This window comes from Plecotus auritus (assembly GCF_963455305.1).
Source record: "Plecotus auritus genome assembly, chromosome: 8".
Classification (NCBI taxonomy): Eukaryota; Metazoa; Chordata; class Mammalia; order Chiroptera; family Vespertilionidae; genus Plecotus; species Plecotus auritus.
In genome coordinates, this window is record NC_137782.1 from 163,953,019 (window position 1) to 163,979,861 (window position 26,843).

The following is a 26,843-nucleotide window of genomic DNA, read 5'->3' on the forward strand; positions in this document are numbered from 1 at the left end:
GCTGCAGGACGATAAGTAGCTCCATCCAAGGCCAACATCTTAGTAGCCAACATCTGCTGAGCACCACCCGGCGCCAGGCACCGCCACTGCCTCACTTCCCCTCCCACCGACCCTGGAGTAGGGCCCACTGCTGACCCACTGTGCAAGTGCGGAACTGAGGCTCAAAGAGGCGCTAATTTGCCTGTCCCAGCTGGGCCTGGAAACCAGGTGTCCTGCGCCGCCCCCCGCCCCCCCCCCCGCCCCCCCCTCCTGCCCAGCTGAGTCCTCCAGGCACCGGCAGGCAGGAGTTTGAAAAGCACATTCAACACTTTAATTTTATATCTTGACATTTTGTAAAGCCTCTTGCTTTGTAGCACAAACAACAGAATGTAAAGCTTAATGAGCGCTTCTTGGCTAGGAGGCCATTTGGAAGGTAGAGCAGCGACCACACCCGACAGTGGGCAGGTCGGTGAGGGTGGCATGCGCCCCACTGGGGCTCCTCGGACCCTGGACAGCAGCTTATGATCCTCAGGAAGGGGGAGAGGTTGAGGAACACTGGTCTCACTGAGGGGGGACATGGGGACCCTGTGCAGTGACCTGCTAAGTAGAGGAGCTCCCTAAAACCAGGACTGCCTGTGGGGCGGTGATGGCTGCTGGTGTCCAGGTGGAGGCTCGGGGCTGCCCAAAGGCCAGAAATGCCAGCTAGGCCTTGGGAGGGGGTGGGGACGCCGGAGGGTCCTGCCAACGGGAAAGTGAGCAGCAAACCTGGTGCTTAGCAATGGCCCCGGCCCAGTCTCCAGCACTCACGCCTTTCGGGGCCATGGAAGGGTCTCTTGGGGTCCAGAAGGGCTGAGGGGATGGGTACCCTGGGAGATGCCCTGCCTGACCGCCGCTCCCCTCCCCCAGCCGGCCCGACACCGCCTTCGTCTGGTTCCTCAACCCCCTCAAGTCCATCAAGTACCTCATCTGCACGCGCTACAAGTGGCTCATCATCAAGATCGTGCTGGCGCTGCTGGCGCTGCTCATGCTGGGCCTCTTCCTCTACAGCCTCCCCGGCTACATGGTCAAGAAGCTCCTGGGGGCGTGAGGTCCCCGCAGTCTGCCCGCGGCGCCCCTCCCGGGCCTGTGCGTTTGCCCCTCCCCTGGCGTGGACTTTCCAGACTCCCTGGGGAGCCTCTGGAGCCCCTGTCCACCCTCCAGGCCTCGGGTCCCAGGAGCCCCACTGCACATCCTCTCCTCCCCAAGCCTGCTGCTGGCGGGGTCCTGCCCCTCTGGTCCGTGCCTGTGGGTGGGGGGTCTGCCCCACCTTGCTGAGGCACCCCCCTTCTTCAGGCCCTGGTTCCAGAGGAAGCTACCCCAAACCCTCCCCCAGGCCTTCCAGTCAAGGACTTAAGCTTCAATGAAATTAACCGAGAATCATGCCATGGGCCAGTGCCCAGGGCTTTCTAAAAATATGAATGAGCAAAAAGCATCAACCCCCCTCCCCCCCAACATAGTCTGTGAGGCCAGTGGCACCACCAGTCTTTATCCTACACAAGCGGGCAGACCCTTCCTACTAACCCTGGGGGTGGCTGCTCCGCACCACGCACTCCCATGGCTCCTCCTCCACGTGGCTCTCCCCTCCACGTGGCTCCTCCTCCACGTGGCTCTCCCCTCCACGTGGCTCTCCCCTCCACGTGGCTCTCCCCTCCACGTGGCTCTCCCCTCCACGTGGCTCTCCCCTCCACGTGGCTCCTCCTCCTGCCAGGCAGCTGTTTTCTCCCTCCCCTCCCCTTGCCCAGCCTGTGAGGTTTTATCCATGCCCAGGGCTTCCTCTGTCAGGCCAGTGCCCTCCCCGCCCTGCCCAGCGGGCCCTCCAGCGGCAGCGCCTTTGTACTTGAAGTGCTGCCCTGCCTGCGTGAGCCGGGTTTCTCTTGGCTGTCTTTCCTGAGTGGTGATCTTTCTCTTAATAAAAGAAATCAAACGCTGAGCTGACGAGTCTGCTCAAGTGGGGGGACGGGAGTGGGGCGCAGGGTCGGTGGGCACTCTGAGGTTGGCAAACTCAGTACCTGCTGGTCCCTCTGGCTTCTCCTTTGGGTGGCCTCGTGGCCCAGGGTTCAAGGCAGGCCTAAGGCAAGGGCCACCGGCTCGGGTTGCCCACGGAAGGAGCCTCACACCACAGCCCAGGGGGCACCCGGGGGCCCCAAAAGCTCAACCAAAGGGTCCTGCAGGCCCAAGGACAGAGTGAAAGCTGAGGACCCGCCGAAACCGGTTTGGCTCAGTGGATAGAGCGTCGGCCTGTGGACTGAAGGGTCCCGGGTTCGATTCTGGTCAAGGGCATGTACCTTGGTTGCGGGCACATCCCCAGTGGGAGGTGTGCAGGAGGCAGCTGATCGATGTTTCTCTCTCATCGATGTTTCTAACTCTCTATCCCTCTCCCTTCTTCTCTGTAAAATATCAATAAAATATATTTTTTTTAAAAAAAAAAAAAGCTGAGGACCCTACAAGCTGCCCAAAAGCTCCAGCTCCCAGGGATAGACACCAACTGCCCCCCCAAACAACAAGGGAGCCCGTGCTACCGACCTGGGCTGCATCTCCCAGCCACCTGCCTGCTCTCAAGCCACCGTCTGAGGCCGGGGACAAAGTCCCCTCGGACACAGAGGTGGGGGTAGGGGCCCGTCTCACTGGCCCTGACCTCTTTAAAAAGACCCAGCCACAACGTTTTAAAGACTTTAATCATGACTAGAGGATACAGGTAACTCCTGTCGCCTTGCAGTGGCAACTCTGGGAAAGGCAGGGTGCGCCCTGCAGCGCCCGGGGCACGTGTGCGGCTCCGGCACCAGCACCCGCACCGGTGCCCACGCTGACAGCACCCTGGCAGGTCTAGTTGGATTTTGTGGACATCTGCAGCACCTGCGTCGGAGGAACTTGCAGTTCCGAGTTTATCTGGAAGAGAGGGCGTGGAGGTCATCCCGTTTTCCCGGGGGGGGGGGCCCCTTCCTGGCCTCTGGGGGTCTCCCACGGGCCTCTGCTTCTCTGCATGCCCTCCCTCCCCGAATGCTTCCGATGTCCGGGGAAGCCCCCAGCTGCCTTCCCTCAGGAGCCAAGTTCCAGGGCTTCCGGCTGGGCTTCTGCTCCAGCTGCTCACCTCAGGGCATGTTCTTCACCTTCCACTCCGGCCCATCCCCTTAAACTCTCTCCCCTCTCTGCCACCCCATCCCCATCTAGCCCTGCACCCCCCCCCCATCCTCTTACACACAATAGCATCCACAAAAGGGGGATCACATGGTTTCCTCATGTCTTAATCCTGTCATGGCCAAGGGGTCATCATGACAGCCCAGCTGACCGCGTCCCCTGTCAGGGACAGCCTGCAGCCTGAGACCACACTGGGCCGCGCAGCCCCAGTGCCTGGCCTGTCACCTCTCACCCCCACAGCCGAGGGCAGAGGAACTATGCTCAGCCCAGTGTCACGACCCCCGACCCCCGGGCCCATGACCTCAGCACCATGTGAAGGACACCCCACCACCCATCAGAGCCAGCAACGAACTGTGTTACGAACCAAAGGGAGCAGAGACAGTGAGATCCCCCCTCTCGTCAGGCCTTGTTGCCCGACTCTCGCGGGAGTGGGCACACATGGGGGCCAGGGGCCATCTGCCCCAGTTGGAGCCTCCTCTGCCCATGGCACGTCCCAGGCCGGACGACCTGGGCTGCAGAGCGGGGAGAGCCCCTCTCTGGGAAGTCACCAGTCTCCTTTTTGGGAAAGGGGGAGAATCGTTCTGCCCCCTCTTCCCACAGACGGTGGTGAGGACCAAAGAAGGAGCCTCATCTGGAAGGGCTCAGGGAGCTGACACCTCAGGGCCCTGCACTGCTCCTGAGAGGGTCCAAGGAGCAGCTGGCGCCAAAACCAGGGCGTCATGGCGCCTGACAACTCGCGTCTCAAAGCTTGCTTGCCTCAGTGCGGGCGGGAGGGGGCGCCTCACGTCCTAATATCAGCCCCAGGGCACACTCCCCGTCCCCCTCCTCCCACCCCCCAATTTCCCCGCCCTCCCCTGCTCCCACCCCCTCTCCTGCCCTCACCCCAGGGCCCCGCCCACCCCGAGGCCCCGCCCACCTTGGATTCCAGGTACTTCTGCAGCAGCACCTGCAGCTCCGTGTTCTGCTGCTCCAGCGTGTCGCACTCCAGCAGCAGCTCCGCCCTCTGCATCAGGACCAGGCTTTGGGCAGAAAAATCCATGAGACACCCATGGCCTCCTCCATGCTCTACCAAGGATCTGTTTCTGCTCAGCTAGAGGTGGGAGAGGACCCCAGAAGCCACACCACCAGAGCAGCCCTCCTGCCCTGAGCCAGGCTGCGGGGACAGAACAGGGGGAGCAGGGCCAGAGAGCCAGTCACTGGCGCTGCCCCCCACCCCCCAACAGGAGTTGCCCAAGGCAGCTCCTCTCCAGTTCATGGACAGGGAGGCGGCACTGCCTCCCCTCCACGCGGGATCCTTCCCCACCACCTGCCAGCTCCCTCCTCCTGGGCCAAGACGCACACACTCACTGGTATTTCTCCAGGGCTGCGTATAGACCATCCCAGAGGTTCTGCTTGGAGCGAGGGATAACCGTGGCCAGGGCCTTCCAGTAGTCAGAGTCCTTGGAGTTATCGCGCATGGCCTTCAACTTCACTGGTGCCCGATAGTCCCTGAAGGTTAAGGGCACTGGTGCCATCAAGTCCAGCTGGCACCACCCAGGCCCCCAGGCACTCCAGTCACAGTGCCTGTCCCTCACAGACTTACTGCCTTTCCACCGGCCACCTTCCCAATCAGTTATGCACGCCAACCGGCGGACCAGGGTCCGAAAGGTTGGCGGCGCTGATTCAAGCTAACCGGGTTATGGGAGACTCGGAAAGGACACACGCTTGCCATCACTGTCCCTGATTCCTGGTGCATTGTCACCTGTGGGTGCACCACTGGAGTTTATCCACCCTCTTTCTCTCAATCAGTTTACCTCACTGGCTTTAAGCTCATTCCTATGCCCGTTTCTCTCACTAACGCATCCAAAACAGCTCTCAAACTCTGTCATCGCCTCTCCATCCACTCTAGGATAGCCTTGGTCCAGGACAGCACCTCCCAGCTGCCCATCACTCTCCTTGTACCCATCATCACCCCCTCCCTGTCGCCAAAATGATCTCTCCAAAATGCAAGTCTAATCCCAGCTCCCCCGCTGCTTAAGGTTTGTTTCTAGCTCTGTCCACCAAGATCTTGGGCGCACAGAAGGCAGGCTTTCCGAGATCTGACCTGGCTCTCCCACCCACCAGCCCACTAACCAGATCCTGACACGTGAGCCATACCTCCCTGTTATGATTCTTGACTCCACCAGGCCTTTCCCCAGGCTGTGACATCCTGAAATGCCCTTTCCTCCACTCTATTCAGCCAAGAAAACCCAGTTCCAGGGCCAGCCTCTCCTAACGCTCTCTCTGACAGGCCAAATGGAGCTGACCACGGCCTCCTCTGAGCAAGGTGACACCCTGCAAATGCGTTGACAATCGTTCTGATCAGGAGGTGTTATTCCCACAGGGCCTACACATAGCAGACTCCAACGAATGAGAAAATGAATGAATGAATGGTGAATGAAATCGAGTCAACGCCCCAGCTCTTTCATCATAATGCCCACTGATTCCTCCAGCCCTCCCCTTGGACATCCCTTTCCTCACTCCCCCAAGTTCTTGCTCAGCAGCCTCTTCTCCACTCACTGGCATCTGCTTGGCCCCTCCTCCCACCAGCTTCCCCAGTCAGGCAAGACCACCACACCACAGCCCACCTGGGCTTCTTCAGACCTTTGACAAAGGCCTCCAGAATCTTAAGGACATCGTTGGGGTGGATGAGCCTGGGAGAAGTGGGGACCTCCTCCTCTTCCACAATGCTTTCTGCCTCCTCTTCCTCAAGACTTTCCTCCTCCTCCTCTTCCTCCTCCTCCTGCTTCTCCTCCTCCTTCTCCTCCTCCTCTTCTCCCTTGGGGACTGGTGGCTCTGCTGGCTCCAGTGCTAGCATCAGGTTGTCTCCCTCCTGTAGGGGTAACAGATTCTGGGGGATGATCTGGACCAAGGTGCCAGAGGAAACTATGGATTGGGATACACAAGCATGAGTGTATAAAGATAGACGGGAAGAAAAAAACAGAGAAAAATTTTATATAAGTTGCAGAAAAGATCAAAGGGATGCATTTACACTAGAAAAGAAGAAGGAGAAAGAGTGGAAAAGAGGGGGGATGGGACCAGGCAGAGGCATATGGGGGCTTCAAAAGAATGATAAAGTTCTATTTCTAAATCAGGGTGCACAGGGGCTCCTTTTATTGATATTCAGAAAGCTTGCATGATATATACCTCCTTTTGAATCATAAGACAAAATAAATTCCATTTTAATTTTTAAATTTCAAAAAATTCAAAAATTCTTCCTACTCCTGTTTCTCAGTTCATTCAGTTTATTTCCCACAGACAAACCATGTTGTCAGTTTCTTATATATCCTTTCAAAGACATATTATGTCCATATAAGCACATACTTTTCCATCCCATTTTTACATAAATGATACTATCCAACATACATAATTCTGCACTGCCTTTTTCACATACCAATAAACCTTAGTGATCTTATTGAATAAATATACAAAGAACTGTTTATTCCTTTTTACAGCTGCATAGTATTCCATTGTGTAGATGCTCCATCTATTATCTAATCCATTGTGTAGATGCACCATCTATTATCTAATCCATTGTGTAGATGCACCAAATGATGAAAATTCAAGTTGTCGCCAATCTTCTGCCATTTCAAATAATGCTGCAATGAATAAGCTACAATAAACATATTTCAAATGTGTGAGTGTGTATATATGTATATGTATGTATGTATGTATACATATGTGTGTGTATATATGTATATGTATATATATATATACATATGTATGTATATATGTATATATATATACACACTGAGTGGCCAGATTATTATGATCTCTGAAAGCATAATAATCTGGCCACTCAGGGTGTGTGTGTGTGTGTGTCCTATCTAATAAAAGGGTAATATGCAAATTGACCATACCTCTGCTATGCCCACCAGCCACGCCCACCAGCCAATCAGGAGCGAGTATGCAGATTAACCCAACCAAGATGGCTGCAGCCACAGAGAGCAGGAGGGAGGCTTGGGTTTCCCTGGCAATGGAGGAAGCCAAGCTTCTGCAGCCCTGGCCTGCTTTGGCCTGCGCTTAAGGCTACAAAGTTTCAATTATAGAAGATAAATAAATCCCAACAGAAATGGCTGCCACCATGGAGCGAGCAGAAGGCTTGGCTCCACTTCAGGCTACAAAGTTTCAATTGTAGAAGATAAATAAACCCCAGATACCAGGGCCTCCACTTGGGTCGCCGGGGGGTGTGGCTGGCCTGCAAACCACCACAGGCCCCTCACCCAGGCTGCCCCATGCCCCAAGGGAACCCCCACCCTGATCCGGGACACCCTTCAGGGCAAACCAGCTGGTTCCCACCCATGCACCAGGCCTCTATCCTATCTAATAAAAGAGTAATATGCAAATTGACCATCACTCCAACACACAGGATGGCTGCCCCCATGTGGTCAAAGATCCTGCCCCCATGTAGACACAAGATGGCCACCACAAGATGGCCAGCAGGGGAGGGCAGTTGGGAGGGACCAGGCCTGCAAGGGATGGCAGTTGGGGGCCATCAAGCCTGCAGGGGAGGGCAGTTAGGGGTGACCAGGCTGGCAGAGGAGGGAAGTTGGGGGCGACCAGGCCTGCAGGGAAGGGCAGTTGTGGGGGACCCAGGCCTGCAGGGGAGGGCAATTGGGAGGGACCAGGCCTGCAAGGGAGGGCAGTTGTGGGCGATCAGGCCAGCAGGGGAGGGCAGTTGGGAGGGACCAGGCCTGCAAGGAAGGGCAGTTGGGGGCAATCAAGCCTGCAGGGGAGGGCAGTTAGGGGTGACCAGGCCGGCAGAGGAGGGAAGTTGTGGGCAACCGGGCCTGCAGGAAAGGGCAGTGGGTGGGGGGGTGGGGGGACCCAGGCCTGCAGGGGAGAGCAATTGGGGGGTACCAGGCCTGCAGGGGAAGGCAGTTAGGGGTGACCAGGCCTGCAGGGGAAGGCAGTTAGGGGTGACCAGGCCTGCAGGGGAGGGCAGTTAGGGGCAAACAGGCTGGCAGGGGAGCAGTTAGGCATCAATCAGGCTGGCAGGGGAGTGGTTAGGGGGTGATCAGGCTGGCAGGCAGAAGCGGTTAGGGGCAATCAGGAAGGCAGGCAGGTGAGCAGTTGGGAGTCAGCAGTCCTGGATTGTGAGAGGGATGTCCGACTGCCCATTTAGGCCCAGTCTTACCGGGATCAGGCCTAAATGGGCAGCCGGACATCCCTCGAGGGGTCCCAGATTGGAGAGGGTGCACGCTGGGCTGAGGAACAACCACTCCCCCACCCCCCGTGCACAAATTTTGTGCACCAGGCCTCTAGTGTATATATATACACACCCTAAAAGAGGACTTGCGTGGTAGGTAAGGTGTGTGCAGTTTTGTAATAATTGTACTGCCAAATTGCCCTCCATGGAAGCTGCGACAGTTTACACTCCCACCGGCAACCTGTGCGTGTGCCTGTTTCCCACACCCCAGCCATTACTATGGTTCTCAAACTTGCAGATTTTTGCCAGCCAAACGGGTGAAAGTGTATTTGAGCAGTTTTAATTTGCATTTCTCTTGTAACAAGAAAGCCTCATTATATATTTTTATGCGGTTAAAAGTTATTCGTATTGCCTCTTCTACGAGGTGTTGAAATGTTCTGGTCCCTTGACTGCTCCATTGAGTTGTTGGTCTTTTTTTAATTGGTTTATGGGAATTCTTTATATATTAAGGAAATCTGCCCTTAACTGTCATGAGTTTAAAGGATTTTTTTGCAGCTGTCATGAATATCTTAATTTTACTTGTAGTGATTTTTACCCTACAGAATTTTTTCAATACACTCAAGTATATCCTTTTTTTCCCCTTTTCCCCAACCCCCTACTGTGCAACTCGCTTTGGTGCCTGCAGCCCATCGGCAGAGGCCAGCAATGGTTCAAGGCCACTGTCTGCCCTGGCATTGCGCACCGTGAGTTTTCTTCTTTATGGCTTCTGGCCTTTGTCCACACAATCAACTCTTTTTTGGAAGCACATCAGGATACTCACACGTTTGGGGCTAGCAATACTAAAAACACCTTTTAAATTCAAGTTTTTAATTTTTAAATTAAAATCTTACATTTTTATCATGATGACTTTCTCAAAATAGTCCATTACAACCCAGATAGGCATTATAAATGGGCTCAGCATCACAGGAAAGTGCTACGGACCAATCACTGATCACTTGGTGGGCCTGGATCTCACCGGGGAGGCCTGGCTTTGAGGGAGGGCCTCAGCCTCTCATCCCAGCCATTCTTCCCTTTGCAAACAGAAAAGGCCATACTAATAAAGGTGACGCTGACTCAGCTCTCCCTGCCGTGAAACCCTCGCTGTTTCTTTAACAATATCCGTCAGAGGTAGAAGTGCCTCCGGGGGCTTCCAGGAAGATTTAAAATGCTCTCTTCTGCATTGCTCCTCACCTCACCTGGCTGGATAGACGCTGAGCTCGGTATTTGAGGAAGAAATTCACCAATTTATATAAGTCGTCCTCGCTCTCGATTCCAAGGGCCTGCAGTGGAAAACAGAAGACGGCTCAAACAGCACTTCAGGAGGCCACCTGCCGCCGGGCGTGGCCGGCCCTCGGCCCCTGAGAGCAAGGGGCTTGGCTTGCTCCCCTCCGCATCCCTGGCGCCTGCTGTGGCCCGAGCAGAGGCCAGTCCACACGGGGCCGCGCAGTGAGCGGGGGACACGGGCATCAGGCGGAGTCAAGGCTCAGAGTCAGGACCTGCTCCATACGGGCCTGGTGGGCGCAGGGGTGCTAACGGGGCTGGGCCCACTCTGAGTCAGGGCTGCGGGGGAGAATCTGCGGCCTGAGCGCTGGGCCACGAGAGAGAGGAGGCGGCAGGGGAAAGGCCAGGGATGGGCGAGACCTAAGTGACTCCGAGGCCGGCTGGTTGCGTGGCCAGTAAGCAGAGGGACGGAAGGGACGTGAGCCCAGGAGGCCTGGGAGACCCGCGTGCACTCCCGGGGCGGGGCAATGTTGGCAAAGCAGGCGGCTGCCTTAGAGTGAGCCCCACCCACCCGTGTCCACTCGGCCCGTGGGACTCACTGAGAACACGGCGTCCAGCCGCAGCAGATAGCACTCGCTCTTCTCCAGGGGCTGGAGGAGGCTCAGCAGCTTGCTCTCGATGAGGAAGCCCTGGGGACGGGAGACGGCACGGCGTTCAGGAGCGAGTCCCGGGTCTGAGCCTCCTCTGCGCACCCAGCCAGGGACGACCTCGGAGCAGAGGCCCGGGGCGAGCCCAGGCGGCGGGTCCCCAGGGGAAGGCCTTCGCGGGACGCCTTGGAGCCCGTCCCAGGGACCAAGCCAGTCCTCACCACGGACTCAGTCCCCCACCTCAGGAGGGTGCTGGCTCATCACCACAAGTCCCTGGGTGAACCCCCGGATTGCCCACAGCAGTCCTGACCTGACCCAGTCACAGATTCCCACACCCCAATGTCACTTCACCACCATGCTAGTCCCCACAGAGCTACAGAGCACGGCAGCAGGCAGAGAAGGGAGCAGCAGGCAGAGAGGGAGGGCAGCAGGCATAGAGGGGGGCCAGCAGTCAGAGAGGGGGGCAGCAGGCAGAGAGGGGGGCCAGCAGTCAGAGAGGGGGGCAGCAGGCAGAGAGGGGGGCAGCAGGCAGAGAGGGGGGCAGCAGGCAGAGAGGGAGGGCAGCAGGCAGAGAGGGGGGCAGCAGGCAGAGAGGGGGCAGCAGGCAGAGAGGGGGGCAGCAGGCAGAGAGGGGGGCCAGCAGTCAGAGAGGGGGGCAGCAGGCAGAGAGGGGGGCAGCAGGCAGAGAGGGGGGCCAGCAGTCAGAGAGGGGAGCAGCAGGCAGAGAGGGGGGCCAGCAGTCAGAGAGGGGAGCAGCAGGCAGAGAGGGGGGCAGCAGGCAGAGAGGGGGGCCAGCAGTCAGAGAGGGGGGCAACAGGCAGAGAGGGGGGGCAACAGGCAGAGAGGGGGGGCAGCAGGCAGAGAGGGGGGGCAACAGGCAGAGAGGGGGGGCAGCAGGCAGAGAGGGGGGCAGCAGGCAGAGAGGGGGGGCAGCAGGCAGAGAGGGGGGGCAACAGGCAGAGAGGGGGGGCAACAGGCAGAGAGGGGGGGCAGCAGGCAGAGAGGGGGGCAGCAGGCAGAGAGGGGGGGCAGCAGGCAGAGAGGGGGGCAGCAGGCAGAGAGGGGGGCAGCAGGCAGAGAGGGGGGGCAGCAGGCAGAGAGGGGGGGGCAGCAGGCAGAGAGGGGGGCAGCAGGCAGAGAGGGGGGCAGCAGGCAGTGGGGAGGTGGCCACTGGCAGCGACCTGCAACCGAGAGGGGGCCCCTGCCAGCTGCCTCCTTCAGCAGGAGCTGCCTCAGGGCCAGGAGCCAGCCTTGGGGCCAAAGAAAATGGTCCCAACTGCCCCCAGGGGTGGGAGGCTGCTGACCTCACTCCATCTCTCCCATCACCTCAAAACTGAAATCAAAGAAACACCCATCACGTTTGGTAAGCACCCCACCTCCAGCTGAACCAGCTCTGAGGCAGCCCTTCCCTGAGCCGAGCGGGTTCTGCTCACAGGCAGTGCAGGCAGCCGGAGCCCAGCACGCCCAGAGTCATCCATGTCCCAGGAGCTCGGAGAACGGCATGGCAGGTGTGGCCACAGTCCTTGGCAGGTGGGTTCACGGAGGCCACACTGGTGCCCTTCCCTTGCGGATGAGCATCCTGTGTTAGGTAGCAGGAGCTGGCCTACGCCTGCCTGACGCGCTAAGGGAGAACCACTTGCCAGCTGAGCCAGCTCCGAGGCACCGCCTGGCCGTGGGCGTCCCCCAGCAGTACCCCCGAGGGCCAGTCCACGCCTGCTCCAGCTGCAGCTGACCCGGCCGGGCTTATCAGAAGAGCCCACAGGAAGCGCCAGCAGGAAGTCGGCATGGCCACCCCACTCCTCACCCTGCCACCCACCCCCCAGACCCTCTGCCAAGGCCCCTCACCGACTCATCACACAGGAGCATCAGGATCTTTCTGGTCGTGCTCGCTGAAACCTGCTTGGGCAGGTCCAGGTAAGACTCTAGTTCTTGGTCAGCCTCTTCCGACCCCTCCTCTTCTGCAGACGGGCGTGGAGAGAAGAGCGAGAGGGGAAGGAAAAGGAAATCGTTCCTTGGCCTGGTTGACGCTGAGACACTCAAACGTCTTCCCTTGAGAGAATTCACCTCCTAAGAAGCCCCTTTAAGGCGCTGGCAAGTCTCTTCAGCTGAAGAAAGCCGATTATGTGGGAAAAACAGGTCGGAATAAGAGACTCTCTGGAAAATTCTGCCATTTGTGAACAGATTGTACTGCCCACTTTTCCAAATTCCATCTACCTGGAAACATCTTACTCAAAATCCAGCCAGGGCCAGGCAGCGGGCGCTCCAGACAGTGTGAGCCGATTGACTCGTATTTTATTTTATTTTTTTAAAATATATTTTATTGATTTTTTTACAGAGGAAGGGAGAGGGATAGAGAGTTAGAAACATCGATGAGAGAGAAACATCGATCAGCTTCCTCCTGCTGGGGATGTGCCTTTGACCGGAATCGAACCTGGGACCCTTCAGTCCGCAGGCCGACGCTCTATCCACTGAGCCAAACCGGTTAGGGCTGACTCGTATTTCAGAGCTCCATCCAGCAGACTTGCCACCTGCTTTCTAAACCTCAGCGGGTGGGAAGCAGCCAGTCTGAAGGTGGGAAAGTGGCTGCCTCACAGAAGAATATCACCACCAAGAACCGGTAGCTGATAGCAAGAGGCAAACATTTTCTTCACTAAAATGGAATACTTTTAAGTGTTTTAGACTCTTTGTTCTTCATCTGAAAATAGGAACAAAAACCATTGTACTACCCAGGTTTTACTAGTTGTTCGAGAGGCAAAATGAGATAAGATATATGAAGAGAATTTGGAAGTGACAACATGTGAAATTGCTGGTTGGAACGCACCATGGTACCACCCTAGAGCGCCATAGCCAACAAAATTGCAGAAGCATTTACCCTCTGATCCAGCACATGCTGGAGGCAACCCATTGATGTGTCTCACATCAGTTAGTTGCCTTAGCACCGTGGTCGGCAAACGGTGGCTCGCGAGCCACATGCGGCTCTTTGGCCCCTTGAGTGTGGCTCTTCCACAAAATACCACGGCCTGGGCGAGTCTATTTTGAAGAAGTGGTGTTAGAAGACACCAGTGGTGTTTAAGTTTAAAAAATTTGGCTCTCAAAAGAAATTTCCATCGTTGTACTGTTGATATTTGGCTCTGTTAACTAATGAGTTTGCCAACCACTGCCTTAGCACATGCCCTGGCCAGGGCTGGGGATCGAGCCTGCAACCAAGGTACATGCCCTTGACCGGAATCGAACCCAGGACCCTTCAGTCCACAGGCTGATGCTCTTTCCACTGAGCCAAACCAACTAGGGCAATGTTTCTTTCTCTCTCTCTCTCTCTCTCTCCCCGCCCCCCTTCCCTTCAGTATGTTCTCTAAAAATCAATGGAAAACATAACCGTGGGTGAAGATTAACCAAAAAATAAAGTAAGTGCCATTCCCTATGAAAAAGAACCAGGTCTCCTTAGAGAAGTGGCTGCTTCCAAACTTGAAGCAGGAAACGTATCACGTGAGCCTGGAGCCTCTGGTCATTCTGGAAGCCAGGAAGCTGTCAAAGACTACGGGGGGGGGGGGGGGGCGGGGGGGGTGAGGAGGGGGGTGTCTAAAGGACCCAGAAGGCAACATGAAGAGACTCCCGCTGGCCAAAGATGGGACAAGTTGAGCATCAGTAACAATAATAAGTGCAGTCAACCAAAACATTATCAAATTTGTTTAAACCCGTGTGTTTACAAAGATGCTTTATGAAATATACAAAACATCACTGGTGACCTTGGGAAGATGCTAGAGCCCCAACCCGTTTATTCTGCCAAGAGGGAAGTAGAGAAAGAATAAGCATCTATCCTGCTTTTCCCGTACAAACGGTATCTCGGAGTCACAAGCAGTTGACGAGGGGGAGATTCTCTTTCCGGAAGTGTCCCGGCTAATAAATGATGGCATTGTGATGAAATTTAGAATATCGCCGTTTTGCAGTCCCTCGTGCCCTTACTGGATCTTGCGCAAGGACTGCTAACATCGCAGAGAGAGAGACAGCCTGACCCGGAGGTCACGGCAGTGTCCTTAGCAAAAACAAATCAAACCCGAATTGGCCACCAGCCTTCTGGATCCAACTTCCAGTTTCTCATACAGGGGAGCGGGTAGCGCTATAAATTAGAGACGCAAAAGCCGAGCCCGCCAATCGTACCCTACAGACCTCTTGGCTATGAGACCTCTCCCCCTTCTCTAGACGGCAGCTTCCTTATCTGGAAAACACATGTGTGGGCCTCATGTCCTCAGAGGGCCCCTCCAGCCCGGGACTCTGTTCTCGTCACCTGTTTGTATCAGCACTTCTTCTAATATCTGTGTGGCGGACTTCTGCTGCTGCTGAAACAGAGGCCCCACGTTCTTCAGGAACCAGAAATCAGGTGCCGTCCAGGGGAGGCCCAGATGCTGCGTGTGGATGATCCTGTCTACATCGAAGCCTCTGCTTATCAGACTCTTCGCTTCCTCTTCATTCATCACCCAAAAATCCCGAAACTTCTCCTCGTCAATGAGAACAAAATGCCTGCAGAGGAGAGTTACTGAGCATGGTCAGCTGACCCCAGGCCTGGCTAGGGTCCCTTCAATTAGGAGGAGAGCAAGACCTGAGGCAGAATCGGGGTAAATCCTGGCCCTGGCCCAATCTCTTGGGCCACTGACCCTCACCTATGACAGACAGAAAGCCATCCCAGGAAGTCTCAAGAAAAGGGAGGTGACGTGCAAGTAGAGGAACAAGGAAGACAGCACAAAGGACTCTTTGCTGCCCTGGCCCAGCTCCAAAAAAAAAAAAAGAAGCTGCTGATATTAAAGCCTCGTGAAACCACGACCACCACCAACCCGGCCCCGGAGCCGCTGCTCTAGTCCCAGGCCCCTGACATACCTCATGGCTTTCTGCAGCTCCTTGAATTGTATCACCAGGCGTTTGTAGTCTGAGGTCAGCGACTGGTTCTCCTCCTGAAACTGCTTTATCTGCTTGGCGTACTTGGATCGCAGATTGTTCAGCACATCATGCAGGCTGGGTGGGAGAGGGAAGGGTCAGTGTTGCTGAGGAGAAGAAGGCGTAATGTCCTCGCATCTACTTCGCTGGGTTCTGTGAACCCAGGACCAGACATGGAAGGGCAGAAAACCCTCCCACAGAGTCCCCAGCGCAGCTCCCGCTGTGATCAAGGGGAGGAAGGCAGCAGGGGGTCATGGGAGCGGCCAGAACTCAAACGCATTTAAAACCCGCCCAGACGCCCAAACCCACCAAGAGGCCACCTCCTGTGCAAGAGTGTGGCTGCATCTTCCTCAACACACCATTTGTCAGTGTCTCTACCCCGCACCAACCTCACTTATTAAAATCTTGACTTCTGACCTCCTGAAATAAGGCCGATAGGAAGGAAAAAACTAAAACTGTGCGTCAGAAGCCTATGATAGATGAGTCCTCCGTTCTCAAAGAGCTGATACTGTTAACAGGTCCATAACTCATTCATTCATTTATCAAACATGAAAGGTCTCTTCTGCGCCAAAGATCTGTTCCAACACAGAGATGAATAAGAGATAGCCATCCAGTCGGAGACAAAGACAAACATTAATTACCGGACGGTGTGAGAAATGCTCTAGGCCAGTGGTCGGCAAACTCATTAGTCAACAGAGCCAAATATCAACAGTACAACGATTGAAATTTCTTTGGAGAGCCAAATTTTTTAAACTTAAACTTCTTCTAACACCAATTCTTCAAAATAGACTCGCCCAGGCCGTGGTATTTTGTGGAAGAGCCACACTCAAGGGGCCAAAGAGCCGCATGTGGCTTGCGAGCCGCAGTTTGCCGACCACGGCTCCAGGAGACTCACACCGGTGCCAGGAGAGCCCTGTGGTGAGGCATCTGACTGCCCCTGGCCTGCAGGGGAGGGGCGTGGCCGCCGGTTCCAGCACAGTGACGGACAACCTGGCCAGTGGAGGTCCCCGCCTCCCTGCTCACAGGAGCTCTGCGCATGGAAACTTGTCGCATGAAATATGCATGGCAGGCACAGCTTTGAGACCGGACCGAGCTTCAGACTTCAAACTACTGGAGAGGTGTCTTATGTCAGCGCCTCATTTACACAGGAACAGAGAGCTCGAAGGCTGACACAGTTGAAGTTGGAAAATTCTAAAAATAACGTTTTCCCTCTGAAGCATTGTTCTGAAATAATCAGAAGGTCCCTAAAACACAAATACTGATCATTCATATTTTCATCCTCAATAATAAGTGAAAATGAGTTAACTTGGTCTCTGATTTTTAAAAAAAAGTATCTAATTCATTTTCTTTTTTAAAAATATATTCTTATTGATTTCAGAGAGGGAGAGGAAGAGATAGAAACATCAAATGATGACAGAATCATTGATCGGCTGCCTCCTGCACGCCCCGTACTGGGGATCGAGCCCGAACCCAGGGACGTGCCTTGACTAGGAATTGAACCATGATCTCCTGATTCATAGTCTCCATGCTCAACCACTGAGACACACCAGCCGGGCTAATTCATTTTCTTAACTATAGCATTCTAGGAGACTTTCCATATATAGGCGTCACAAAAATTTTTAGTAGCCATCCCAAAGTGTTTTTTTCAACGTTATTTAGTAAAGGAATTTCTTTGTGCCATCTGGTTACAGAAGTCAATGAAACAAAGATAAACCCCAGTGGCATCCTGGTGGTCTGACGAGGCAGCAGGAAAGGAGTGGATGGGAAGGGATGGCTGCAAGTCAAGGCCTCGGTGCCTGGCTGGAAGTGAGGGACAAAGGGGCGTGAGGAGGGACTGGAAACCTGGGAGGGTCAGCAAGGCTCCTTCCAGAAAGCATGCCCTGGAGATGACCAGGACTCTTCCAGGTAAAGCAAGGAGGTGAGGCTGGGATTAGGAATATGAACTTGGTAGTCGTCACAAAGGAGTGATATTCAAAGCCGTGAGACTGATATTCAGGGCATTGAAATTAAAAAAAAGGGGGGGGGGTGGCGCAAGGGGGTAAAATACTTTCTAGAATAACTTATCAGGCAAGAAAAAGCAGAACCACCCAAGGAAACAATTAGGAATACATTGAGAGAGAAGAGCATAGCTTTTAACGTCATGCAAACCAGAGGAGAAAATCTCCAATATTCGGTATCCAACAATAACAGGACAAGGCCCGAGGGAAAGCGTGGTGCTTGGCTAGAGTGGCATCACTGGCACCCCACAGAGGGAAGTTTCTGTCCAACGATGGGGTCACAGGTCAAATTATGAATGTTGGAGGAGGGCGGAGGGGCCAACGGCGAGGAAAGGAAAAAGGAAGCAAGAAGAGAAAAAAGACAGTGTGTGCACAGAGCAGCAGCAGGGTCGGCGGGAGGGTTTTCAAGAGAAGGGAAACCGTGTAAGTTTGACATCAGAGGGAAGAGCCAGTGGAGACGGTGGTGGGGATGGTGCCGCTCACGGTTCTGCCATGTGGATCGAACCCACGCTCAGCCTCCCCACTTCCTCCCTCCCATCTTACCAAGCTCCCTTTTCCCACTGTGCAAACTCTCAGTCAAACATCTACCTTTCTGATCCCTCCCGCTTTGCCCTGGGACCTGCCACATCCCCACTTTCCCGGCTCACTTTTTGCTGTAAACTTTCCTAGGAGGAGGTGGGGGAGAGCAGAACCAGTTAAATGTATTATCTTTTCTTTAAAAAAAAAAAAATCTCCTTTAGTAAAGTCAGTTCTATTTTTTACAGCTTATACTCCTACAAATGGGAAGCGTTCAAGCCCACCCTCTTCCCAGCACGGAAGGGCCCAGGAGAAGGGTGCGTGCGCGCCAGCTCACCGGTTCATCTTCCTCTTCTGCTGGGACTTAATCATCGTGCTCTCTTCGTCTCTCTTCTTCAGCACCTGGAAGTTGTACTCTAACTTCTCTTGGTTTAGCTGGTAAGTTGCTTTCATTTGCTGAAGCTGTTGCTCGAGAATCTAAAGTTTAAAAAAAAGAATACTCATTGGCCCTGGTATGATTTGTTACACCTGAGGGTCCCTGATGGCGCATTCTGGAGTCAGACCAGAGGAACCATAAGGACAAATGTCCCACCTGAATTTTTAGAAAATCTATCATGAGAGGCAAGCTGAAGGCCAACCAGAAAAAATATATAAATTGTGCAACTACAAGCTATCCCTCTGGCACGTTAGAGATCTGAGTCACCCCCTAGAAATACCATAAAGGTTAATGTTACCATGGAAACCTGCAGTGTTGCCACTCTGACCTTCCCATTGGCAGGGTTAGCGTTTAGCAGACCATGTTCATTTTAAAGGAGGACAGACACACCATCCTTACTTTTGGGGTTCCCATTAGCTATATTCATGCATTCAGCAAATATAGGGTGTCCCCAAAAATGTATACACACACTTTGAATAATTATAAAAGCAGTGTTTATTAAAATACATTTCATTTTTCCAAATGGGCTATCGGCTGTTGAAGTGTGCATTCATTTTTGGGGGCACCCTGTATGGACTGAGTGCCTATAGAGTATGTCAGACACTTTACTGGGTGCTGCTGGCAGAACACAGGTGAGGAAGGCACAGTCCTGCCCGGTCCAGGAGAGAGACAGATAACAGGGGACAGATAAGAATTAAGAGAGGGGTAAGCACAGGGTGGCGTGGGGCCAATGAGAGGAGTACTTTCGAGGCCAGGCCAGGTCCCCCTGAAAAGATGGCATCGGCATGCCTGAGACCTGGAAAATGGGCAGGAGTTACTCCGGTGGAGTTACACCTGAGAGGAGAAAGTTCTAGAGAGTCTGCTTTGGGGAAACCCCGAGCACTTTAAGATTGAGGTCTGAGGCGGGGGATGGCCAGAAGTGAGGCTGACAGAGCAGCAGGGCCTGACCGAGCAGGGAACTGGATGCTCCATCCTGAAGGCAATGGAGGGCCCTGAGCGATGGGAAGCAGACGAGTGGAGTGACCGATCCGGGCAGGGCAGAGAGACCATGCCAGCAGCGGTGGGAGAAAGATCAGAGGGGGCAAGCTGGAGGCAGGGTGGATACAGCCAGGTGCGCTGGTGCCCTTCCTGGGTGGAAATGCAGGAAGCAGGATGCACGTGAGCGTAGCCAGATCTTGATAAGCAGCGACAAGCCACAGTGCTCTTTCAACCTCCCCATCTCCCTCCACCAGGCCGCAGACCTTTGCCAAGGAATCCGCAGAGGAAGTGACCCCAGCAGCTATCGCTGCCCACTGTGCGCCATCCTCAAGGCAGGGGACAAAGGTGCTGTGACACTTTGTCAGAGGGTGCGTCATTTCCGGGGTCCCTGTGGAATCCGGTGACTCCCACCTTGTGTCTGGAGGAATTAGTCAACAGTGCCCTACTTCACTCTCCCGGAGATTTTTAAACTGCGTTCAGGGACAAGAGTTTGAACGGCCCCTTCAGAATGGCCCCATCTGTTCTTTAACAGGGGAGCACTGAAGAACCAGACTGGTCACTGGGTTGATAACCAGCTGTGCCTCTCCATTTTTCTGCTTGTTTAGTCCAATTCTTACTTACTTTTACTAGTTATATGATTTTCTTTGTAACAACGTTCCCTGGTTGAGAAGCTAATATTTGCTCATTATAGAAAATACAGTAAAGAGAAAGAAGAAGACATAGGAGAGGGGGAGGAAAAACTACCCATAATTCACTTCCCAAAGGCAACTCTGTTAACATATTGACATGTGTCCTTCCAGCGTCCTTTACATTTTATATCCTATTTTTCTCCCTTAATATTACAACATAAGAATTGTCCATGTTGCCCTAACTGGTTTGGCTCAGTGGATAGAGCGTCGGCCTGCGGACTCAAGGGTCCCAGGTTCGATTCCGGTCAAGGGCATGTACCTTGGTTGCAGGCACATCCCCAGTGGGAGGTGTGCAGGAGGCAGCTGATTAATGTTTCTCTCTCATTGATGTTTCTAACTCTCTCTCCCTCTCCCTCTCCCTTCCTCTCTGTAAAAATCAGTAAAATATATTTAAATAAAAGAATTGTCCATGTTAATCAAGTTTTATAAACATCATTTTAATGGTGCATACTTTTGTATAACTTATCATATATGAAGTATGTATGGGATATTTATCATATATCATATTTTACCATGTCCCTACAATTGTACATTTATATTGTTTTGATCATTTTAAATATTAACATAATCCTGGGAACAACTGGATATAAAACCTTTTGGGTATTTTTTTTTTCTTAAACTAGATTCTCAGAAGTGAAATCACTAGGTCAAAGGCTCTCAATAAATGGCTTTCCAAAGGGCAATTTATGGTTGACACTCCCACTGGCTGTGTGTGCACACGCCCCTTCCCCACACCCTGTCAGCACTGAGCGTTGCACAGGGCAGGCTATGCGGTTCTAAGTGCAGGCCCGGCCCTTGGGCGGGGTGCTGGGGGTGGGGCCGGGAGCTGCCCGGAGCTGCACCCCACTCTTTCCGAGCATGATTCAACTTAATTTGAAAATTTCTGACTTGAACAACATCCCAAAGGGCCTATGGGAGATGCTGACAGTGCAGCCTCTGTTTAGGTGCAATTCTCCTGGCGGGTCCCAGGCTGAGTGCTTTTCAGCCCTGCACCCCTCTAGGGATCTTCCAGGGGAGGGGCTCGGGGCAGCTCTTCCTGCAGAGCTGCAATGGTTTATGCTTCCGTGCCCCCAATGAAACCCGTCTTCCCGCTGCCAATGCAACCGGCCCTGCACATAGGGGAGGGGGTTGGTCTGTGGTCTATGTGGTGGCACAGGGTGGATGGTGACAACCGGAGAAAGTAGGAACATACGCGGAGAAGGAGGGTCTCCAGAGCTGCTCTGGATTTGGAAGGACAATGAGCGGCTGTTCCAGTCTTCCCTCTGATCGTGGGGAGCCCTGGGCCCCGGAGCGCCTGGATGTCTGCTCCGATGATGCCCAGGGAATGTTCCTCATAGCTCTGCAATAAGCCCTGTCACTGAGACATCGCTTCCCCAACTCCCCCAAACACAGGACAGTTTCAATATTACAGCACAGTGACAGCGCGAGTTATAAACACAAGCTCTAGCCTGTGAACTTCCGTGTAAACTCCATTCTTCAAGGCAGGTTATTACACAATAGTCACTATTTCCTACATCCTACATCTTGAAAGGAAAAAAATTATCATTGGTGCCACTTTTTTGGTTAGTTTTGTGAAAACACCACTAGTGTCTCACCTCCATCCTCCACGAACACAATTTACAAAACTCTGAACTAACGTAATTAGGTCATGTCTTTCCTTTGTGACCTGAAAGAATTTAAATCTGTGCTGATTTCCTAGGCAAATAATAACACTAACCTGTCACCTGATTGCTTTAGTTGGCATCGCTTTGCTTGTGCGTGCAGCTGAGTATTTATTAGCGATTTTGTTTCCTCTCGTGGAACACGTTTGCTCCTGCTCTTGGCTAGAGCACGTTCTTAGAGGACTGGCGCCTGGAGCCATCAGCGATGTGCCAGGCACTCTCCTTACCATCTCTGCCGGACCACAGGTCAGCCACTCCTTCACTCAGTTCTGTCCCAAGACAGCCTGGTGTGGGTGTGGGTGTGGGTGTGGGTGTGGGTGTGGGGGGGAGGGAGGGGCCACTTTAAGTTCACGACGTCATTTAGGAGTTACTGGCCGTGCTGTCACTGAACTTACAGGACCAATCGCAGTCTGTGCCTCGTACAGTACAGAGTCTGCAGCAGGCGATTACATGAATTGCACTGCTCATTGTTTATTTGCATCACCCGTGCTCACCGTATTTCAGTACCGGTGACACTATTGCTAATTATCTCAGGTTTCAGTCTCAACATACAGCCGTTCTTGATTGCCACACATTAAGTATAGTTTTATGTTCTAAAATCATGATTCATTATGTTAAATGTCTTCACTTATTTTTCAATTATCCAGAGATATTTAGCAAAGTTGTACTTTATGTTGTGATTAATATTCTGGTATTAAAAGTAACAGCCCCCTAAAGTTGAACTAAACCATTTTACAAGTTTAAATGAGCACATAGGCCCTTAAGAAAACACACAAAAAAATTTTACTTCCTGCATCAAGAACTAAGTTTTTCTGGCAGCTTCATGGGGGCTGAGGGGAGGGGGGCGGGGGCAGAGTGCACGATGTTTCTGGGCTTCTCTTTGCTCATTCATAATGTGACCTGACTGGCAGTAAGCACTTGAAAAGTTTACCCATCAAACCCAACCTATGTGTATTGGATCCTTTCTATTTTTGTAATTTACACACACTCTAGTTCCATAGTTCCGAACTGAAACAGTGCTACGAATTAGTTAAGAAGATCAAATGTGATGTCGCACTGCATGACACATCTACTTGACAAAGATCGATGCTACTTGACTTTAATGTCCAGTGAAGGTGCTGCGAAGAGGCACTATGATTAAGTCCAATTTACTAAAATATCATATGCATTGCAATACGGGAAGTCTCTGGTCTGATTATATTCTCCCAGTTAAAGGGATAATGCGGTACAGCGTACTCTGGGTTTCCATTCTAACACAGGAAAGATCCGTTTTGCAGAAGAACTGCACACACTTTCCCATTCTGAGTATCACCATCAGCCTGCCCCCCACATACCCACACTTCGCCATCAGTCCTTCCAGACACGGGGAGCCTGGACTGCCAGGCCTCCCAGGCTCGCTGCCCCTCTGTCCCTCATCTCCTTAGTCTTACCTCACCTCCAATCCCCCATAATCTTCCCATGTCCCAGAATGTTTGGGCTTTGTTCAAGCTTTTGAAAATTAGATTAAGAACATGAGGTTCCACTCCTACAACTCAATAGCAAACAATAAATTACCCAATTAGAAAGTGGGTGAAGGACCTGAATAGACATTTCTCCAAAAAGACATACAAATGGCCAACAAGTATATGAAAAGTGCTCAACATCACTAATCATCAGGGAAATTAAAAGCAAAACTACAACGAGATACCACCTTACACCTGTTAGGATGACTATTACCAAAATAACAAAGAAAAACAAGTGTTGTCAAGGATGTGGAGAAGAGAGAACCCTGTACCCTGTTGGTAAGAATGTAAATGGGTGCAGCCACTTCGGAAACAATACGGAGGCTCCTCAAAAAAATTAAAAATAGAATTATCTTTTTTTTAAATTAATTCTCACTTGAGGATACATTTTTTCCCATTGATTTTAGAGAAAGTGGAAGGGAGGGAGGGAGAGGAGATAGAGATAGAGAGAGAGAGAGAGAGAGAGAGAAACATTGATGTGAGAGAGCCACATCAATTGGCTGCCCTTGACTAGAATCAAACCCGTGACCCTTCAGTTTGCAATCTGATGCTCTAACCACTTAGCAATACTGGCCAAGGCTAAATAGAATTATCATTTGACCCAGCAGTCCCAACACTGGGTATGCATCCAGAGGAACTAAAATCTGGATTTTGAAGAGATAGCTGTATTCCATGTTCATTGCAGCATTATTCACAATAGCCAAGATATGGAAACAAATTAAATGTCCAGCAATGGACTAATGGATAAAGAGACCACGGCCTATCCATACAATGGAATATTATTCAGCCTTAAAAAAGGAAGGGAATTCTGCCATATGCAACAATATGGATGGACCTGGAGGATGTTACGCTAAGTGAAATAAACCAGACACAGAAAGATCTGCATGTGGGATCTAAAATAGTCAAACTCATAAAAGCAAAGAGTAGAATTTGCTAGCAGGGCTGCCAGGGGCTGAGGGTGGAAGAAATGGGGAGGCATTGGTCAAAGGATACCAAGTTTTGGACACCCAGGATGAATAATCCTGGAGATTTACTGTACAACAGGGGGCCTGTGATTAGCAATTCCATACTGTATACTTAAAATTTTGCTAAAAGGGTAGATCTTATATTAACTGCTCTTACCACAAAAGAAAAAACACTACAACAACAACAAAAGAACACGACGTTCCATTATTTCTCTGTGTGAGGTCAGTGGTGTATAGTTTTGCCACATAAATTATCATATTACCAAGATAACTTCAGAAAGCTTAACAATAGCCATTTTCATTAAAAAGTGTAATGTATGCAGCCCACACAAACAGTACTGCTCTCTTACAGACTCTATTGTTCTTTGTCAGTAACTCTCATTTCCATGACATTAATATGAGAAAGGCCAAGGAAAATTCTCCAGACTGGTAAAAATATTTGTAGTCTAATGGGGCTTTTTATTTCACTTCTTTATGTAAAACGACAAGCAGTGTAAGAACTAAAATGCTACCAAAGGCTATGTGGGAAAACTGACATCTAACATGCTTTTCTAGCGGAGACTGAAATGAATAGACGGAGCTTGAATAGTAAGATGAAACCGTATTGCATCTGAATGTACTCACACACGTACTCTTTAAAACTGATGTTGAAACACAGAATCCAGACTTGGAAAGAACTTTAGAAACGGGGAAGTCTAAGTTCCTCCCCACTGCAGGGACCCTCCAGCACTGAAGACAGACGGTCATTCCGCCTTGGAATCCTTTCTGAGATCTGGGACTCTGTTCTGAGGGCTAACCTTTTCTACATGGGATAGTTCTGATGGTGAGTCAGAATCTGCCTACAGCAACGTCCAACCGCCATTCAGGGAGCTGTTTGGAATAATGGCACAGATACAGGCTATCGAGCCAGAGAGAAGGGGTTTGAGGCCCGGGTATACCATTTACCCGATAAGGACCTTGTCTCGGAGCCTCAGTTTTCGGGCATAGAAGATGCTGCTAGTGATTTCTCCCTTTCGTGTTAATGTAAGGATTAGAGAAACTGCCTACACGGCCTGGAATACGGAAGACACTCATTAGATGGCCACTGGCCTAGTTTCGGCCCTGGGACACAGCTGACATTTCCCTCTGCTCGGCCAAAATGTACAATTCTCTCAGTGCTTCCCCACGGTTCATGGTTTCCAGACCCCTTTAGGCATCGTGGCAGCTCTCCCCTAGTTTACTGAAGAGAGCATGTCTTCACGTGGATCCTGTATGTGAGTGCCTTCAGAGGCGGCCATTCAACAGAAAGCCGATCAGCAAGAAATACCTGCTGAACGGACCACTCTGGAATGTCACTGGCAGACGAGGATGAGGGCTCCCAGGGGCTCTCCGCCTGCTCTGGCTGAGGCATGCGTGGTACCTGCACATCCTGCTCCAGCTTGATCTTAATCATGTTGTACTCCTCGAAGTCCCATATCCTCTGCTTGCTCAGCTGCTTCTCATAGTCCTCGACTTTCTTGAGGCGGTTCATGAGATACTCCAGCTGAAGGCACAGGAAGACGAGGGGAAGTCAGGCCCCGTCCCTGTCCCGGCTCAGTCCGTCAGGGGCCTGACGAGTGTGGCACAGGGGACGCCTGCAAATGTCATGACTCTCGAGGGATCTGTGGGCCCTCAGAAGCCCCTGTGCCCAAGGCTTTGAATTGCTTAACGGGGTCCTTACTCCAGAAATCCCAAGAGGAATGCTCCGTAGGAAATTAAGCACACGGGGATGTCCAGTACCGTGGAGGGAGCAGTCAGTAACCTTGTCATAACTCATGTGTGGTGCCAGGGGGTACTAGACTTATCGGGGCGACCACCTCACAAGGCATATAAATGTCTAATCACTGTGCTGTACACCTGAAACTAACATCATAGTGTCTGTCAACTGTATCTGAAAAATAAAGTGGGGGTGGGGGGAGAAGTTAAGCACAGACCCCACAGTCAGATGTTTGTATTTCTTTAAAAAGAGGAAAAGGATCCATTGAGTCTTAGTCAAGTTATTTCTTGGTGCCTTACATTTCTGAAACAAAGTGAGAACCCCGCACCCTGTAAAATGGGCCTTAAAGCGCTTTCTTGGGCCACAAAAATACCCGAGAGAGATGCCCAGGAAACGGGAGAAAGCGGCAGGACCACGGAAACCACAGCGAGCCACCAGGTGGCCCCGCGACCAGGGGAAAGGGCCCTCGGCGGGGCCACACTGCTGGACGAAGAGCAGTGCTGACCGTCCGCCACGGCCACCCTCCCAAGCTACACCGGGCCAGCTATTCCGTCACACAAGACATCACCCAGCCTGCACGGACCACCCGTGACACCCCCATCCCTCCCCGCCCCCGCCTACCTCTTTGGCGTTGTGAGCCTGCAGCGCCCGCTCCCATTTCTTCTTATTACTGGACAGGAGCTCCTGCCGCTCCACCTCAAATGCTTTCTACGACCGAGAAGGAAAAGGGCTCTTGTGCCCGTTCGGAGGAGGCAGGTGCCACAGTACCAAAGAGCCCACCGCTGACAGGCAGGCGCCCTGTCACCAACCGCACACACATCCAAAGCAGACACGCCGAGGTTCACGGGGCCAAGTGACTGCCAAAGGAGCTGAGTGGAAATTCATGTTATGAAGCGTGTGCTTCGCACAAGTTTAGAGAGGAAACGTGCCAACCGCCCTGGGGCTGAATCGGTATCCGAGGCAGGGAGCCGGAGGGAGGCCAATGCCCTTGTTGGCAGGCGCAGGGCAAACCCTGGCATCCAATGCAGCCATGACTAGGGTTGGTGCATGCTGTGGTTGGGGTTCCCGTGAAGCCACGGCAGCATGGAGCTCACGAGGAGCTTACGAAGAGAGAGGGGCCCCTCCTCCTGGTTCCCTCTCACTGTGGAAAGATCTGAGTCTCTATTTCAATTTAGTATTTCTTTCGAAGTACTGATTCCTGAGTCCTG

At 52.5% G+C, this 26,843-nt stretch overlaps 2 protein-coding genes across 10 annotated transcripts in view; one reads left to right on the forward strand and one right to left on the reverse strand.

Moving 5' to 3' along the window:
* OTOF (otoferlin) overlaps positions 1-1,892 on the forward strand; it is a 73,265-nt gene extending 71,373 nt beyond the window's left edge. For 3 of the 6 annotated variants that reach the window (XM_080686764.1, XM_080686759.1, XM_080686762.1), the window contains one exon: positions 886-1,892. In XM_080686764.1, the coding sequence (XP_080542890.1) occupies positions 886-1,066 (181 nt within the window). In that variant the 3' untranslated portion in view covers positions 1,067-1,892. The remainder of the gene's footprint in view (positions 1-885) is intronic. The other 3 variants (XM_080686760.1, XM_080686763.1, XM_080686761.1) reach the window with 2 other exon arrangements.
* A 783-nt stretch (positions 1,893-2,675) lies between these two features.
* The window catches only part of DRC1 (dynein regulatory complex subunit 1), a 34,356-nt gene continuing 10,188 nt past the window's right edge, over positions 2,676-26,843 (reverse strand). For 2 of the 4 annotated variants that reach the window (XM_080684845.1, XM_080684846.1), the window contains exons 6-17: positions 26,257-26,343; positions 25,300-25,422; positions 18,007-18,146; positions 15,100-15,234; positions 14,513-14,745; positions 12,073-12,185; positions 10,180-10,269; positions 9,556-9,639; positions 5,760-6,004; positions 4,501-4,641; positions 4,070-4,172; positions 2,676-2,904 (exon numbers count right to left, since the gene is read on the reverse strand). In XM_080684845.1, the coding sequence (XP_080540971.1) occupies positions 2,842-2,904; positions 4,070-4,172; positions 4,501-4,641; positions 5,760-6,004; positions 9,556-9,639; positions 10,180-10,269; positions 12,073-12,185; positions 14,513-14,745; positions 15,100-15,234; positions 18,007-18,146; positions 25,300-25,422; positions 26,257-26,343 (1,557 nt within the window). In that variant the 3' untranslated portion in view covers positions 2,676-2,841. Of the gene's footprint in view, positions 2,905-4,069; positions 4,173-4,500; positions 4,642-5,237; positions 5,467-5,759; positions 6,005-9,555; positions 9,640-10,179; positions 10,270-12,072; positions 12,186-14,512; positions 14,746-15,099; positions 15,235-18,006; positions 18,147-25,299; positions 25,423-26,256; positions 26,344-26,843 lie in introns of those variants that run through there. The other 2 variants (XR_013961468.1, XM_080684847.1) reach the window with 2 other exon arrangements.